Source organism: Helicoverpa armigera, chromosome 8, assembly GCF_030705265.1.
Source record: "Helicoverpa armigera isolate CAAS_96S chromosome 8, ASM3070526v1, whole genome shotgun sequence".
Classification (NCBI taxonomy): Eukaryota; Metazoa; Arthropoda; class Insecta; order Lepidoptera; family Noctuidae; genus Helicoverpa; species Helicoverpa armigera.
In genome coordinates this window covers 956,945-974,685 of record NC_087127.1, presented here as the reverse complement: position 1 = coordinate 974,685, position 17,741 = coordinate 956,945, and the positions used below count along the sequence as shown (strand labels likewise).

The following is a 17,741-nucleotide window of genomic DNA, read 5'->3' as shown; positions in this document are numbered from 1 at the left end:
TTATGTATCTCAAGTTACTGTATGAGAAATTTAAATTGTGCAAAACGGTTACTATGATTAATCACTTAGGAATTTTTTCCACTTGACGTGCACTTTGTCCGAAATTATTTATTCACTTTTTTATGTTTTATACTCACTCAGTAGAATGTTTTGCGAGTAGATTGGTTATTGTATGTATTATTAACACAGTTTGGTCAGTTTACACTTTTTAATGTCACTTATTTACGGATTGTTTATATTATTAGTTTTTGATTTATTTACACTGTTTTTTTTAAATACTTTTGTGTTAAGGTCTTTGATAACATCACTAGGGAATTATTGGAACACTATTAACAGTTTTACATCGAATTTCACAAATAAATACGACGTTTAATATTTTTAAATTAATTATAAGCACGGAGCTCTTTCACTGCCAAGCGTCGGCTGCGCGCGTCTCGAGGAAACGTCGTTGAGGAAACTGTCAAATACTGTCATGACATGTAAATGTAAAGAATTTATATGAACATGACTGTGTAGGGATTTATTTGCGCGTGCACATGCAAATATGTGTTCTCATGCATATGTGTGTGATTGATTGACAAACATCACAGTTGTCACTGGGTTTCCAGAATACTAAACGCACGCAAGGTATCGAGAAGTATTCGATCGAAGATTATATTTATTGAGGTTGGTTATATTGACTGGATGACAACACTGATGACTTCGAAATAAGACCGAAACGTTATACTTCAAAGAAAAGAGGTGTTTTTCATTGTTCTATATGGGGTAATACTCCTTATTTTTAACTTTTTAGGCAAAACCTTGGCAGGAGCACAGAACGACCATGGTGTGGTCACTAAAAAATCTCTGTGTGAAAATCACTCGATACAAACAGTATTCGTCTACCTACCTATTTAAGGGTTTCACACTAAAAGATTTTGCCGCACGTTAACTCTATAACTTTTGTGATTTACATACTTTGTTTTCCATCCTAAATACATAAGTAAGATACATAAAAATACCGAGGTTATTGACTGATTGATGTATATAGAGTTTTTGAAGGCAGTAATAAGTAAGTAATGACACTATATTGTTTTGTACCGCCGTAAACTCGCACCAAGACCACCATTATTACTTACTAAATATGCACAGTTAATTATGAATATTTGCGGACCGTGATATTTTTATTAATATTAATATGCGATTGTGTCCTTAAAGCATGTTTGTATGCAGATTTAGTTCACTTTAATTGGTGACCCTGAATAATTTAGTTATTTCTGTAGTTTAAGTTAGTTATTTCTGGTTGTTTTTATGTTCAAAAATATCCGCGGAATTTTAAGTTTGGATTGTTTGCATATACGATTGTTATCTGTGGGACTAATTATTCAACACTAGCTATTCCTCGCGGTTTGTCCCACGTTCCGAGGGAACTATTTCCTGAACCCGAATACAGACTAAGTCAACGTTTAGTTTTTTCATTTAATATTTTTGCCGGTCTTCTATACTTATGTTTTACAGCGACTAGCAGCCAACTTCGGACAAACAAAGTCACTCAAAGAGAAATAAGCTTCGTAATGCGTGATTTAATATTACAAAGTCGTGCACGACTTCAATAAAGTCAATTGTCACGTCACGGTGGTGACTTCATTGCTAGCCGACGCACAATACGACCACCATTGTCAGTATTTAGTCAAAGCATAGTGACTTGTGAAATCCTAGTTAGGTATTTACGTATCTGATATTCTTAGGGTGGGTTGTTAAATTAACTATGACGATAACCAAACCATAACCAGCCGTGTAATTGCCTCCCATTTGTCAAATCGGCGAAGCTGGATATCAATTGATTATCATTAGTTAAACAGTGCAGAACACCCTTAATGAAATATCATTATGGCAAAGATATTCTTTGAATACACCTATATTATTTATCTGTCTATGAGATATCTAACCAAAGCTCTCAATAAAAAAAGTCTCCATTCATATTATTTTCAAGATGTATTTGAAATGGGCATAAGATATTGTTTTATCTATGAACCTACAATAAGTAGTTAGAAGACTACCAATACATCCTACCATAGACATGTTATTATGTTATCAACAGCTGATTAGGTACATATATTATGTTTATATAGTACAATCAATTTCCTGCTTCGATATAATTATTTAATTCAAGATTTCTTTTATTTTATTACTAGCTGTTTTCTCACGGTTTAACCCACATCCCGGGCGAACTTTTGCCAGCACTCAGATAAGATAAGTATATAGGGTGTAATGTGCCTTGCCAACACTGAGTTTCTTAAATTGCTTCAATAGTTGAGGAGTCTTTAGGCTAGCTATACCCAAACAAACATAAAATTGTTTTATGAAAAAAAAATTGTGAACTTGAAAATATTGTAATGTGTTAATTGTTCACAATATCTTACAAATCATGAAATTAAATAAAACATTATTTGTGTGACTCTAAGGGTCTGTTTCACAATGTACCGATAAGTTCTGCACAAGTTCCGAATAAGCTATTTGTTACTTATTTGTAGGATAAACACATTTTTTGCGTTTCACGACTTTCGAATAGTGCTATGTGTCACATAAAGTCAGCGATAAGTTATGGGTCGGTTGAAGTGGCAAATAGCACAGTTATCCGACACATAAGTAGTGTGTTTGACAGTTAAAATTGAATGACATTTTCTTTCTTTCTTTCGTTCGTGTTGTGTTTTAAACAATTATATACCTATTTCAATGGCAATGGACATTTTTGAGACTCTTGAAGATGAGTTTGATGAATATTTCGATAGACTCACAATACCACGCAAGACTCCAGTGTATCGGGAAAGAATAAACTATATGGAGACATTAGACGAAACGGACTTCAGGGCGCGCTTCAGACTCACTAAAAAAGCTGTGATGTTTGTGTATTCAATTATTGAGAAAGCAATATCTGTCCCTACAGAAAGGTAAGTAAGCATATACCTAACCTGCAGCCTGTATTCTTATAATGTCTCGGCTCCGTCTAGCTATTGTATATACCTACTGTAACTATACCTGATCTAACTCCAATGTTTTTTTCAGGAATTTGGCTATAAAGCCAATTAATCGTCTACTGTTAACATTGAGGTTTTACGCGACGGGAAGCTTTCTTACAGTAGTAGGTGATTTCTCTGGTGTAAGCAAAGCTTCTGCCAGTCGCTTTGTCTACCTGGTTTCACAAGCTATTGCACGATTGCGTGGGTTGTTTATCAAATTCCCAAGCAACACTGAAGACATCCAGCAAGAGTTTTTCAATATAGCTAAATTCCCAAGGCTTATTGGTGCTATCGATTGTACCCATGTACCCATAAAATCTCCAGGTAATATATATTAAATAGGTACTATGAATGGTAATGTAAATAAAGGATTATTTGTCAAACTATGTAGCAAATGATCAAATTGAGCTGTTTTTATAAATGCTGTTTACATTATTTTCAGGTGGAAACAATGCAGAAGAATGGAGAAACAGGAAATCACAATTTTCTTTTAATGTGCAAACTGTAGTGAGTGCAAAGTTAAGGATCTTGGACATAGTGGCTAGATGGCCAGGAGCAGCTCATGATCAAACAATATTTAATAATTCTTTTATAAAGCAACGACTTCAAAATGGAGAATTTAGAAACTGTGTAATTGTTGGTGATAGAGGATATGAAAATACTTCATACCTACTTACTCCACTACAAACTCCTATGACTCCAGCAGAACATCTGTATAATGAATCCCAAATAAGAAGCAGAAATGTAGTAGAAAGAACCTATGGGGTTTGGAAAAACAGATTCCCTATTTTATCAAAAAAAATTTTGCTATCTGTATCTCGTGTACAGGCTGTAATAGTGGCATGTGCAGTGTTGCACAATATTGCAATAGATATGCGAGATGACCATTTTGAAGCCATTTACTCCGTGGGTGAGCCAGATGAACACGATGTTGTGAATCAAAGTAGTCTAGAAAATGTGGGGGATGCAACAGTGCGAAGTAATTTAATTAATGATTATTTTGGTTCATTACTATAATAATGATAGTCATTTATAGGCATTTTGCATTCCATTAATATAGTAGGTTATTAAATGTATCTGTGTTAAATAAAAAACGATTTATTTTTCAAATTTATTTAAAAAGTATTTTTTTTCCAACGCCCACATTTCTCTTTTGTGCTCCCTTTCTTCCTCTTCAAAGGCCCATTGCTTTCTTTTATTTAAGAATTCTTCCTCCAGAATCTTCTTCTGTAAATCTGCAATCTCTAATTTTGCATCAGCTACTCTTTCGAATGGCCTTTTCATCTTCTCAGCAGCTGAAACAAGATATTTTCTTTATTGTAAATATGTATTGGTAAAAATTACACAAGCTGGTATCAACATCATTTAATTTACCCATACAATCTAGGTCTCTTCTATAGTGGAGTTCCAATCAAACCACAGGTTGACGGTTGAACCATTACATTGCAACTCTGTTATACTGCACATCAATATAAAATATCTAAATACATGAACTAAAACAAGAACGATTAAAAGAACTTACATAAGGCAGGATGTTTTTTGGAGCGCAGAGATTTTGGCTTCCAATTAGTCCACTTCTCATCATTGGCAACTTTTTTGGGTGTAGTATATTGACCTAAAATTAAAAAGAAAAGGTGAGAATGTTATGAAGGTGTGCTTATCAACAACACGGAGACACAACAGGAACACTACTTACTTATCTTTCTTCTGGAATGCCCTTCCTCATCAGAGTCATCATTTTGTGTAGACTGACCTTCAGCTGAAAACGAAAATGGAGTTTTTAACAAGAGTTTAATGGATGAAAAGTTTGTTGGTAGAAATATTTCATTTTAGTTAAAACAAAACAAGTGGCAATATGGCTATTTAAGTTAAATTGGTTTGTAGAAAAAGTAACTTACTTATGTGATGCTCTATATTGGTATCCACTTGGACACAGTTATTGTCTGCAATAATCATTTCAATGTTTTGTGTTAATTGGTTGGATGTGGAAGGTGTTGGTGGAGGACATACTGTGTCTATTTGTATAGGATCTGCAACATAAATAAAATTAAATAAGAAAGAGAAGAGCATGACAATTGTATTATAATTCACTTACATACAAAATACAGATCGGCTCGTCATATTAGTAGTACAGAACTAATAACAATTTTAAACTTATGATCTTACCAACATGATCAGAATCAAATTCACTTTCGATGCCATCTACAGACAACAGTATCATGTCCTTCACTTTTTCTTCTACTGGCGTCAGAGGAGGAGCAGCACTAGGTCCACCTCCCGTGCGATACGTTTCGGCACGTATTAGAGCAGACTTTTTCCTGGTATTTCTTTTTATTCCTTCGTATTTCGCTTTTAATGTTTTGGCACTACGATAATTAGTACCGCTTTTGCTATTAAATAGTGCCTCCAATGTCTTCCAGCACTGTTCTTTTTCATTCCATGTGACTGCATCACTTTTCTTATTTTCTAAAATGCTTTTATGTTGAGCAACGAGTGAAGTTAGAAGCTCAACTTCTTCCCGGCTGAAGTTAACGCTTCGTTCACGTTTTGATGTCATTTTTCAATACATAGAAATGACTGTGCATAAATGTATTCAAGAGGTACACTCAAATCGCAAGAATAGCAAAAAAACAGAAACACAAACACCAACGACTAACATAAAAAATTTAAATTACCACGCGCGGCTGCTAATACTTATAAGTGACTGTGAGTAATTGTCACTGTCAAACGCGTTTCGTTACCAGCAATTTTCATTTGCCATAAAATCGTTTGTGTAAGTTTTTATAACCGTTATGTGGATAATAACTAATTTTATAAAAATATTAAAGTAAATCAATGTTTCTTGTATAATTTGAAATATGTTTATAAGTAGTTTCTTTTACTTTTTTTTGTACTTAATGAAATGACATCAAGAAACGAAACGTTTGTATATGGTGTTGCCACCGCACTTACATATAAGTTTCAGATAGTTATGTGTTAGATAAATTATGTTTGTGAAACGCAATGTTTCTTATTCGGAACTTTTATCATCCGAATAATTTATGTGTAACATAGTTATTTGGAACTTTATCCATACATTCTGAAACAGACCCTAAGGGTAGGTTCATATCTGACGGAACATACGTCGCGTATTTTCGGTCGCGTAACGCCAAAACAGACAAATATACTATAAAACATTCAATCATTCACACCTAACCGATGATGCGTCAGTGCGTCGATCATACATATACGATACGCTCGACGCATTTTCCGTTAGATATGAACCGACCCTTAAAATGCAAAAAATATTTGACTGACAACAGCCAGAATAAAAATAATCTACAGTCAATTTATAATATTGTAATTATCCTGTTTGCTAATTATATACAAATTAGGTATCAAATATATTGTTTTTGTTTTGTTTAATTTATACCTATTTTATTTTTCCTCTAAGTTTAACAATGACACTGAATTACCTACCTACCTACACTGATTCAATTACCTACCTATACCTACTGCTAGAATATGTTACTGTATGAATAGGTTTTTTTATTTAATATCAAATTCTGATGTTGTTGTTGGGGAGTTACTTATGCCATTTTTTTATCCCTATAATAACATACTGGAAGGTGGTAAATCATGTTTGTTTTGGGGCGGTATATTGTTTTGATTTGTGAAGTCTAATTAGAATTTTCATTATCTTTTTTGTACAGTAAATTGTTTATGAAGATGATAGCTAGTTTATTGTCTGACTTTCACAACAACTGATATGGCCTAGTTTGTTATAGCCAGTTTCACACAAATCCGGCAGCGAAAATACTTGAGATACCAGGGTTTGGTAACATGTTTGAATCACAATGCCAACTCATCAATTCATCTAGTTGAATAGACTCGAATGCCAGAGTTCATTGTAATCAGACCTCACCTAGGCCATCAGCATAACATACAAGACATAGACAATGATATACATCTACTTTATTATGTCAGCTGCCACTGTGAGACTGTGCCAATTTTGTTTCTTGTCCTAATGATCTAAATAATTATTGTTCATAGACACGATGCTATCGGCCGGCGCCTACTGGGGGTCAAACGAAACGTTATGCACGCACCAAGCTATTAATATAGACTTATTAACATCTGCAGTGCCAGATAACTCTGTACAACTGAGACGATGCAAGGAAGTGGCTACTTGAACAGTGCTCCAGGATAGGACATTTGATTGCGACACAAAGCAACAAATTGGACTTGTATGAGCCGCATAGCGCACAATACTGAACTTATTGATATCGACGCACGCTGCCGATGCACAGCTACGTGTTTCGTAACAAAGAGCGGATCGTATGACGGCCTGACGGTGCAGCGCCGCGCACCAGTGAAAGTGACTCCAACCACACGCACCGCCTGCGTTCACGGTCACTACCCAAACTAAACTAAATCCTAGAATCTCCACGATCGACCCCAACGTGCCACTGATAACAATATCATCGCCCACAACCATAACATCTGACAATTGTAACGGTATTCTTACTGTACACTGTATTTTTTATCGATAAGACTAGGAGACGAGCTAAGTGTGGCATAAACTCACCTTGTAATAGACATCCATGCGGACGGTATCTGGTAGCCCATCGAGCACATTCCTGCCACACTTTGATTTCTGCAAGTAGTTCACTAAATTCGTCAAGCACAGCTCGTACAAATTATCGGGTATTTTCTTTGCGCGCAGCGCCGACGAAGACGCGTTCGCCATTTTGCTAAGATAAAGGAAAACTCGATGCATTTTGCTCACTTACACACCGACGCGTCACAGCACAGCGGCTAGGATTCGCACGAACTTCACGTAGTACGTAATCAGCAACATTTCTATTGGTTGATTTTGAGCTTACTGAGTAAGCACACAGTGAAGCTTATTTCTGATTGGCTATTCACTTGACAGGTAGTTCCAGAGAGATGTGGCATCCTTTTCTATCCTATTGTGTGAATTGAAGAGATACGAAACAAATCGTTCGGATAAGAATGAGACAGATTGAGCATTGGGCATTGTTTAGCGAACAGCTGACTCGGGAGCTGTCAACAAGACCGAATGAGTTGTCAGCTGACATGTCTTAAACTTTGCGCATTGTGCTTCAATCGATTTGACAAATATTCGCAAGGCGTAAAATATTATGCAATCGTCGAAAATCAAAATCAGTAATATAACAACGAGGTTTACCAAGGGCGAAGATTTTCGATATAGGAATGTAGCTACTTATTCCAAGTATCGATCAAACTAGTTGTTTGAAATGGAGACATGGACTCTTAGCAAAGTTTCCTAATCTTCAAAATATACTCCAAGTGGGAGGTGTTTATGAGAAACTATAGATGGCAAACAAAAGGGTGGAAAACAAAAACCTCTTTCCAAAAGTTGAATAAATAAATATTGCAAGTTTCGTAAACCCGTGTATTTTTATTGGCATCCCTAGTGGGATCTTGAATCTATTCTCTGGATTTCATGGCATAACTGCTAAGCCGAATGGGATGAAATTGGTATGGCGATAGGACAAGTTACCTGAGAATATTTATTCAGCGGTGAGAACCATCGGGTCGCGGGAGATAAAGATGTAGGATTATGGTCATAAAATAATACAAGAGAAATAAATTGGAACAATTTAATTGAGAAATAACTAAAATATAACTAACATTAAACAAAACATCACCATGACACAACTAAACTATTTTAAAGCTGTCTACAGCATAAATGCTTCACTCCTTGCAACTTCATACATTTCATAATTGTATGTATTTAAAACAATGACAGTTGCATGTATGAAATTAACGTTCTGTCGCGGCCCGCTGTGAGTTTAATATTTATTTTCGAGTATACTATCAATATTAATCTTCATAAAATAGAAGAATATTTCTACAATTCAGCCCAAAAACTTAACACATTACTCACGAGCGGACTATTTCTGACAGCTCTACCATACAGCCTTACGTCAATTCGACTATTTTTATCTATTTAACAAAAAGAACATTTAGTTCAACATAGAATACATAAGATACAGAGAGATAAAATCTTAAATCGTGAATTTTTGTTTCACAAAGTGACTGAATACTAACACAATAGTCGATGTTTAACGAGCGGCAGTTTTTTTGTGGTGCTTGACAGGATTTTTATTGCTTTTGAACATAGGTCTGAGGAACTGTCTACTTCTGCTTGCCGATGGTGAATTGGGAGACGGTCTCGAGCAGGTTGATGTAGGCACTATGCTCGTAAGCCGTGCTGAAGTCCGACAACTTGGTCACAAACTCGTTGCTCACGCCTTTCTCTTCAAGCAGATTCATCAGCAGATCGTAAAGGTACTGAAAAAAGCGAAAAATATTGTTAATAAATTGAAATAAAATTGAAATTTTACTTAGCTATATTAAATAATACTAAAATGATAAAATTCCAATAAAACAGTTACACAAAACAATACAAAAAGAACACAAGACTCATTTAAACTTGTAACTTTGTAATTTTTTTCTCCTATTTTAATATTTATAAATAGGCGCTCTTCACGCGTCCTCTCGTCTAAACTAACGTAAGCAACATTAGACAGGATCTATAAATTGTTCCTATTTTTTTAAACACACGCAACTTATCACTACTCTATGGAATGTAGTAAAGTATTGAGCTTATTTATGACTCAAATAAAAATGTAGCATGTCAATGAATATCCCACAAACATTTTGTGAGATCGACTTCACCTCAATGCGTCAATTTACCCCGATTTTGGCACCTGACAACTACTTGTGCTATAGTATCAAGTGTGGCATAGAAATGGGGCGACCCGGAATCGAACCTGCGACCACGTGGTCACGGGTGTCGGTGTGTTAACCAATATAGCTATGGTAGCATAGCTAGTTATGGTGAATTTGAACTATACTTGCAAAAGTCTATGGTAGAAGTAAATCTCCGATTTTGAGCAAGAATTTGAGAGAGATAAGATATGGAAAATAAATAAGAAACAAGTTATCTTATTTAAGTAGGGTGTACCATATTTGCAAGAACTTGAAAACTCGATGTGTGAGATTTACTACATACGCATTCGCGTAATATACATATTGGAGTATTATTGTACTAGAAAGAATCAAGAACATTTTATATATATTTTTTTATTTTGTTTGATAACACAGAAAACTGTGACTAAATGTCTCATATCCCAGAAAACAAAGAATCTTTAGAGTCTATAGGATTTTTCAAGTGATATAAAAGCATGGATCTTTAATTTAATTCTAAAATATTAAAGTACAACATACCCCGTCAAGCACGTCGCCAGCGACAGCATACACCTTATCGTTCCACCCGCCCTTGTAGATGGTCAGCTCGTCAATACCGAACACGTCGTCTGTAAATAAACATTTTGTTAATAAAAATCGTGTAAGAAATCTGCTTTATAGTAGGTACTGCTATTGCAGAAAAAAGAAAAAAAAACTGATGTTTTGGACGGTTACCAGCCAGGATCATAAATTGTCAGTCAGTGACATTGATAAAACAAATGATATGTACAAAAAACTATGACATTTATCCAGATAATTCTAGATAAAACTCCTTTGTTTAGAGAGATACAACCTAACTAAAATTACACTTCAGCCCAACTATGCTAAGTCTGTAAATTATTCCACATAATAAAAAGCTAAATGAATAGCATATTTGTAGCAGTATTGTTCCATACACACTGGCATGGTGGTCAGTGGTATTCTACTTGACTGCGTCACTGTACCCCACACTTGGCACCCGAGCATGCCATATAATGGCGATGACGAGCGTGGCAATTGTGAGGGGATACTAACTTAAATATAACTTATATTACTGTTTTTGCTCAAGACTACATTTTAATAATTTATAGAGCCTGAACCAATACCAAGGGAAAGGACAGCAAAATATTAAAAAGGTAACTGGTCTAAAGGCTGACACAGAAGATTTGTTTTATTTTTTGTATCTGTTGTGTCTGCAAACAGAAGCATGTATGGAGTTGAAGTGGAAGATATCAAAGTCGTGTCCAATGATCAAGAAACAAGTTACTTATTTATCAATACATACTGTACTCATCAGCAGAGGCGTTGGCTGCCGGCGGCTCTTGCAGATAAGAGCAGGTGAAGCCGAGAGTCGTGTCTCCGCGCACGATGTCCACCTCAAACTGCGGCCGCGAGCGCATCTCCGCGAACTCCTGCTTCTCGGGCTGCACCTCGCCCTCCAGCTCGTCGGAGTCCACCGTGTGGTTCACGTTGAATGTTATCTTGATGCTGTGACAATATTATGAGGGGTCAAGGGTGGGCGTTTTGGGGGCTGTCTTTTGTTTTAACTTCGAAGTATTTACCCGCCTAATTTGAATAATCGTTTACGTGTTTGAGTGTTTGTCTTCAAAAGTGAGAGTCGGACTCACGCATGGAGGATTCCGTTAATTTAATCTATAAAACGGCCACAAAATTGTGCCTGTTGAATGTTAGCGACTCTCAAAAGTCTTAGCAATAGGTAACATCTTTGGGATATTTGTTGGGTTACCTAATACTGTTAGGAAGAAAGAATATTTTAATGTTTCTTAAGAAATTGTTATTTGTGCCGAAATTATGATTTTTTAAAATAAGATTGTAGATCAGATCAAAATGATGACCTTTTGATGAATATCAGAATTTATGAAAATATAAAAATGTAGCAGTATTGTTCCATACACACTGGCATGATGCTCAGTGGTATTCTACTTGACTGCGTCACTGTACCCCACACTTGGCACCCGAGCATGCCATCGATTGGCGAAGACGAGCGTGGCAATTGTGAGGGGATCATAAACAGGATATTTTCGAGGTGTTTCTAGAGTTCAATTTTTGTTGTATTGACCAACAACTTTTTAGATTCATGTTGTTTATTAAAGTCGATCTCTTTCAATTTGTCTGGTATCTGAATGATGCATAACATCAACAGTTTCGTTAAACTTTTACCTTTTTATTTTTGATAGAAATAAGTAATAAGTATCACCGCTATTGCAAAAGGTAATAACAGTTGCGATAGTTGCATGTTGTTTAGGTAAATAAATTAAAAAAATTACGTGTCAGCGGATGGCAGAGGAGTGGTATAGGACACATACATGTGGGTGCTTTATACTTGTGCCTGAAAGTTACTTAGTTGCGAACTATACCAACAAAATATCATCATGCAAGACCTATGACCCATACTCACAGTTCATCCTTCAGTTTCTTGGACAGCACAACCTCGGCACCGTCTCCGCAGATGACAAAGCCCTCCAGCTCCAACGGCAGCACCTTGACCTTCTGAGCCTTGCGTTCAGCTACTATCTCCTCGGTCAGAAATTCTACTAGTTCCCTCTCACCTATAAATAGTTTTTCATTGGCTGTTTTAGAATTGTTTATCTGCTAAGTTTATAACCATTCCCAACATGTTTTACTACCTCAACTAATATAATTCTAAACTATGTTTGAAATTATAATTCACAATGTATGCATGATGTGTTCTCCTATAACTGAAGGAGCACAAATCTTTAAATAGCTTTTTATAATAATGCATGTAATGTGTATCCTTTGTTGGAGCTCCTTTCTGAATTGTAAAAAAATGGTACTAAGCTAAGTGAAGTAATACCTGATTTTGGGACTACAAACAACTAATGTCAAATACCTATATAGGTAAGCAAAACAATGCATGGCTACAATATTGGGAATGGTTGTTAGTGTGTGAAATTACTGTTTGGTACACATAGGGCTGCCATCCGTCCGGGTTTCCCCGGATTTGTCCTCGTTTTGACCCCGTCCGGGGGACGTCCGGGCGGGTTTTCTAGAAGCGTCCGGGGAAAACCCGGACACTTTTCATGTAAGAAAGCACCTCATTGAATTTAAGTATATGTTAATAGTAAATGGATTACAAAATAGGTATTATTTTGTTTAAACAAAATCGTACTCGTTCGGGGGAAAAAATGCGATTTACGCCAAATGTCCGGGTTTTTTTAATGTTTGTCCGGGTTTGGCGAAATTCGAGATGGCAGCCCTAGGTACACATAATGTAGTGATAAAACTATTTTATTTCTTTTTGGTGTAAATGTTAAAAAATGACATGTGACATGTCAAAAGGATTAATTCTGACTTTTATATCTTAAAGATTTAAAAGATTTATATTTTTCAATTATTTATTCTACCTATAATAAAGTTCAAGTGTATTGTTCTGCTACATTGCTTTAACTCTGACAATGTGTTTATGATAACATTTCAACATGTATGATGCAATATAAGGTTATCATGAGTGGGAATATAAAATTCATGATTTAACTTTAAAATATGTAATTGACAATATTTTCCTTTATCTTTGTTACATTTTGAAGTAATGTGTAAAGGTGTTTATGAGAATGTTTTTTTTTTTTAATTTTACTCCTAAACAACTAAAAGAATAACTAGGAGCTTCTAAAACGTAATTTAAAAAAAATTTACTCTACACACCTGGCCTAAACAACTATAATAACTAACAAGTAGCTTCTAATAATTTGTCCCATGTGTTTATGCAGAAGCAGGACTTGGTGTCCATGAATCTGGATGTGAGCATGGGATTGCTGTCCCCTGTAGCTGGCACTGCATCACTCCATGTTTTAGAGGATGCAGCGTGGCAATAGTGCAGGGATTTTGGTTGTAACTGGTTTTATCTACTTTTTACTAGAAAATGTTATAGTGTTTTGTTTAAAGCACTGAGGCTAGAAATATATTTCTAAGACTATTTTTTAACTAACAGACAGCTACTTTTACTTATATACTTTCCAAGATACTTCGTAATTTTATAAGTTACAAACATTTAAAATCTTACAATATTTAAAGGATTTTTTTAACATTGTGCAGGCTATAGACAAATGAAGGTTATAAAACATGCTAAAGGAAGGAACTTCTAGAACTTACCTTAACCTCGACGAGAATAAAGCGTGGGATGGGAAGGAAGTAGGACTCACCAAGGGGCTTAACTTTGACTTGATTGGGATTAGCCATTTCAATTTCTGTATCTGAACAAATGACAACAGATTAATGATAGTGATGACAAGCACGTGTTATATGGGAAAAAATTGGTTAGCAGCAACATGCAGACTCCGGCGTGAGCGTTGCGTGTGGTGCAATCGCATAACCTCAAAATTATCTCAACGAGATGCTGGAGTACATTACCTTTCGTGTGCATCGCCTTCAGACCGCAACCGCAGCCGCATGTGTTGGAGTGGCTGTGCAGAAGGGTGGACGATGCTGTGAACCCATCCAGCCTCTTCGAACAGCTCATGTGCCATATTCCTCTGGTGAAATCACGTTTGACGGGGACTTGAGCACGGGATACTACAGCACCCGTTATCGTTGTGCTTTGCACACAGGTTTGTATTAGTCGCTGAGCAGTTTTTCCTAGTCCGTTCATTTTTACTAAAATTCTGTGTTCCTGTCACCAAAATTCTTGAAATTTTTTCGAAAAAATGTCAGAAGATACAATAGAACGCCGCCGGTATAATGAGTTGCCAGCAGTTTGATTTCGTATAATTCTTTTTATTTTTCTTTTTCAGCATATGGAAATCGAAACTGTCAGTCAGGAAAGTTACTAAAAAATATAAACCGTATTTTACCGATTTAGTGCGAACCACGATCATGGGAAACATCTCTAAAACTTCGAAAAAGTTACAAACATGTCTTTGAAATCTGAAGCTGTCACTGTCATTTCAGAGTCGAACTCACGTGTGAATTCTACAGTATTTATAATCGCAAATTTCACATAAAAACTATCCGAAATCCTGCAAAATGCCTAGAAAACGTAAACTAGAAACAAGTAAACCCATTGCCCAGAAGTCACTTCCCGTAGAAGTGGTAATAGAAGACGTAACTTCACATCCACTGTGTTTGCATGGGCCCACTTTGTTGTTCTCGACTGAAAAGGGCCGGTATTTCGCGTGTGCTTCATGTAGGAATAAAGAATGCCCTGTACACATAGACGAAGAAGATTGGCTGAAGGAAAGTGTGAGGAAACGCAATGAAAAGTACTATAGTTTGATTCCTAAAATTGATAAAGCGGCAGCATGGAGTAACTTTGGCGAGGTTAGTTTTTGAATAATAAACAATATTTTAGCAACTTTAATATATTCTGTAATGTTTCTTCCATTACAAAACACACTATAATTTTGAATTAATATGAAGCAGTTGTATGACCCGCCTATTAAAGTATATTTTTTAAATATTTACTTTATTTGCAGGTGAAATCCCGCCATTATGTGGACAGAGCATTTTGTAACACATGCGAGGAGCTGTACCTTGTCTCAAAGCCTTCTAAGAAACATGCCAAGGACCACAGGATCATCACTCCCCTTACAGATGAGCAGCTTAGCCGACCTACGTCCTGGCTACCCATGCTGGAAAATGATTCTGTAGAGGCACAGTACATGTTCACTAAGAAATCTGTCAGCACTGTCTTTGGGATACTTAGGAATAATAATATCAGGTAAATATTATTAAACATAAATTATATTATAGGTATTTGTAGTAGTTGCATCATTTCAAAGAGTGGGACTTATGGCCAAGAAATGGTAGGAGACTAGACATACTCTTCCCTCTTTCACAATATTATTGTTAACCTTAAGTTGATGTTTCATTGAAAAGGTTACTGTAATGAAATATTATTCATTTTGTTAACTGTACAAAGTACAAACATACAACATTAATAAAAATCATTACATACCTTGCTCAAATTGTTATCTGTCTAAATTCCAGTAACATCCTGTGCATCGGCACACCCTCCATCCACGAGGAGGCACAGTCCCGCTCAGACTTCAACTCCATCCTTCTGGACTATGACAAGCGCCATCAGAACTTCTACGCCCCCAACAAGTTCATTTGGTATAACATGTTCAATAACTACATGTTTAACGGCAATGAAGATGAGAAGGTGCTTAAGAAATTCTTTAAGCAGTCACGGTAAGTTTTCACACTGTCTTCATGATCTGCCTAGCCTTTCCCAACTATTTTAGGGTCCAGGCTTCCAGTCTAAACCTCTTACTACTTGATAAGTAGAGCTAAGTTTCTATTACAAAATCTTTTTAGATAAGTTCAGATGAAATTGCAATTTGTGCTCTAGCAATGATATAAAAACCATTGCATCCATAAAATAATCTGCTATTTGTGTGCTATTGCTGTGAAAAAAATATGTGTTAATCTTATATTTTTTTGCCTTACAGAGAAGGAGGTATCTGCATAGTTATGGACCCTCCATTTGGCGGCAGAGTGGAGCCACTGGTACAAACAATCAAGGAACTTTCAGACTCCTACAGAAAGATCACTGACTCATCTGAAGGCCTTATTCCAGTCCTATGGGCCTTCCCCTATTTCTCAGAGCCTTATATTAAGAACATGGCACCAGAGATTAAAATGCATGATTACCAGGTATGTGAAGGAACTTTATGTAGCTGATTAAATGTACAATCTACAAAAAATCGTGACTATATCCAATATCTTTAATTTGGACCTGTGCACCTAGTTATTTATTAGCTTTTCGTAAGAATCTTAAATTAGTCTACATGTATTAAAAACCTTTCATTACATTTCCAGATTGAATACACAAACCACAAGAAATTCCTAAACAAAATGAAAGATGGCCGAAAATTCGTTTCACCAATCCGTTTCTTCACCAACTTACCTTTCAATACCATAGACTTGTCAAACGACAGCCATTACAAGATGTGCAATAAGTGCAAGTTCTATGTGGCTTCGTCTAACAACCACTGTCATAAGTGTGGCGAATGTACGAGCAAGAACGGAATGACGTATAAACACTGTGACGTTTGTAAGAGATGTGTGAAACCAACCTTCTTCCATTGTAAGGAGTGTGGCCGGTGTTGCCAGCAGAAGAATCATGTGTGTGGAGTTGTTGTTGAGAGTCAGGTGAGATTTTTTGGCTTTATGTTCATACAAATTAATAATGACCTTCTTCAGGCTAAACAGTTAACATTCCAAATGAGCAAGTGTATGTATTATAGCTTTCAATATCATCCATATACATATTATTATATGGTACAGGTATGAAACTTATGCATGAGATATCTAAGACAATTTTTCATAGCTTCCATTGAATACAAAATCTTTTGTTACAGTCTTGCTTCAACTGCAAAGAGAAAGGGCACAAGCAGTCTGACTGCCCTCAACTACAGGGAACAAACAAAAAGAAGCGAAAAAGTGCATAATTGATAATCACTATAATCTTATATTTACACAATAAAACATTATAAAAACACTAATGGTTTGATTGTTATTTCTCTATTCGTTAAATCAGCATGATTGGATTCTATAATCAAAAAAATATACAAATCTATGTAAATTAATCAAAATTTAGTTGATTGAGGTATGACATGTTTGTCTGAATCAATGGCAGCTATCAAAGGGCGCTGAAACAAAAGAGAGTTATAATTTAAAATAATGGCCAAATAAAAAATATTGGGGATATGCGGCGCAGTTAAAAATACGCGCCTGATAAGTTAAGATCAACTCGAGAAAACAAAAAACATAAAAAACAACACAAGGTTATGGGTTTAACTTTGAATAGCTGTTTGATAGATATTGCAAGTTTGACTAAAGTGAATTTAACTATATTGACGAAATTCCCACGGCTTCATGGTACTAAAATAATAAATGCGATGGCAACAATGTCAGTCTAATATTATGCGATCCCGCATTTTTTGAATTGGCTAAACTGTCTTCTTAGCGAGTCGACGGCAAACAAACTAAAATTTTAGTGGC

At 35.8% G+C, this 17,741-nt stretch overlaps 6 protein-coding genes across 10 annotated transcripts in view; 2 read left to right on the top strand and 4 right to left on the bottom strand.

Annotated features, from left to right (window-relative positions):
- LOC110383129 (amyloid protein-binding protein 2) overlaps positions 1-7,783 on the bottom strand; it is a 58,143-nt gene extending 50,360 nt beyond the window's left edge. The window contains exon 1 of the mRNA XM_021343878.3: positions 7,567-7,783. Within this exon, the coding sequence (XP_021199553.3) occupies positions 7,567-7,758 (192 nt within the window). The 5' untranslated portion in view covers positions 7,759-7,783. The remainder of the gene's footprint in view (positions 1-7,566) is intronic.
- Positions 2,446-4,109, top strand: LOC126054236 (putative nuclease HARBI1). Its single transcript, XM_049838892.2, has 3 exons — positions 2,446-2,930; positions 3,046-3,323; positions 3,442-4,109. Exons 1-3 carry the CDS (start codon positions 2,716-2,718, stop codon positions 4,014-4,016), a joined length of 1,068 nt encoding a protein of 355 aa, XP_049694849.2. The 5' UTR covers positions 2,446-2,715; the 3' UTR covers positions 4,017-4,109.
- LOC126054247 (uncharacterized) lies at positions 4,067-6,106 on the bottom strand. The gene is made up of 5 exons (XM_049838917.2): positions 5,166-6,106; positions 4,898-5,029; positions 4,696-4,758; positions 4,522-4,614; positions 4,067-4,294 (listed from the first exon to the last, which is right to left on the bottom strand). Exons 1-5 carry the CDS (start codon positions 5,554-5,556, stop codon positions 4,098-4,100), a joined length of 876 nt encoding a protein of 291 aa, XP_049694874.1. The 5' UTR covers positions 5,557-6,106; the 3' UTR covers positions 4,067-4,097.
- An 829-nt stretch (positions 7,784-8,612) lies between the features above and the next one.
- LOC110383493 (complement component 1 Q subcomponent-binding protein, mitochondrial) lies at positions 8,613-14,499 on the bottom strand. 4 transcript variants are annotated; one of them, XM_021344287.3, is made up of 6 exons: positions 14,148-14,499; positions 13,940-13,990; positions 12,178-12,349; positions 11,044-11,246; positions 10,260-10,348; positions 8,613-9,320 (listed from the first exon to the last, which is right to left on the bottom strand). In XM_021344287.3, exons 1-6 carry the CDS (start codon positions 14,383-14,385, stop codon positions 9,165-9,167), a joined length of 909 nt encoding a protein of 302 aa, XP_021199962.3. In that variant the 5' UTR covers positions 14,386-14,499; the 3' UTR covers positions 8,613-9,164. The 4 variants fall into 4 exon arrangements, with proteins under 4 accessions (XP_021199962.3, XP_021199971.3, XP_049694035.2 ...); XM_021344296.3 differs by having other exon boundaries at positions 12,178-12,328; XM_049838078.2 differs by lacking the exon at positions 13,940-13,990.
- Positions 14,500-14,657: 158 nt separating this feature from the next.
- Positions 14,658-17,238, top strand: LOC110383677 (rRNA N6-adenosine-methyltransferase ZCCHC4). Its single transcript, XM_021344476.3, has 6 exons — positions 14,658-15,053; positions 15,209-15,453; positions 15,723-15,926; positions 16,187-16,391; positions 16,557-16,889; positions 17,099-17,238. Exons 1-6 carry the CDS (start codon positions 14,760-14,762, stop codon positions 17,186-17,188), a joined length of 1,371 nt encoding a protein of 456 aa, XP_021200151.3. The 5' UTR covers positions 14,658-14,759; the 3' UTR covers positions 17,189-17,238.
- LOC110383678 (protein lin-37 homolog) overlaps positions 17,186-17,741 on the bottom strand; it is a 358,932-nt gene continuing 358,376 nt past the window's right edge. For both annotated transcript variants that reach the window (XM_064035904.1, XM_064035905.1), the window contains exon 7: positions 17,186-17,389. In XM_064035904.1, coding sequence (XP_063891974.1) covers positions 17,380-17,389 — 10 coding nt within the window. In that variant the 3' untranslated portion in view covers positions 17,186-17,379. The remainder of the gene's footprint in view (positions 17,390-17,741) is intronic.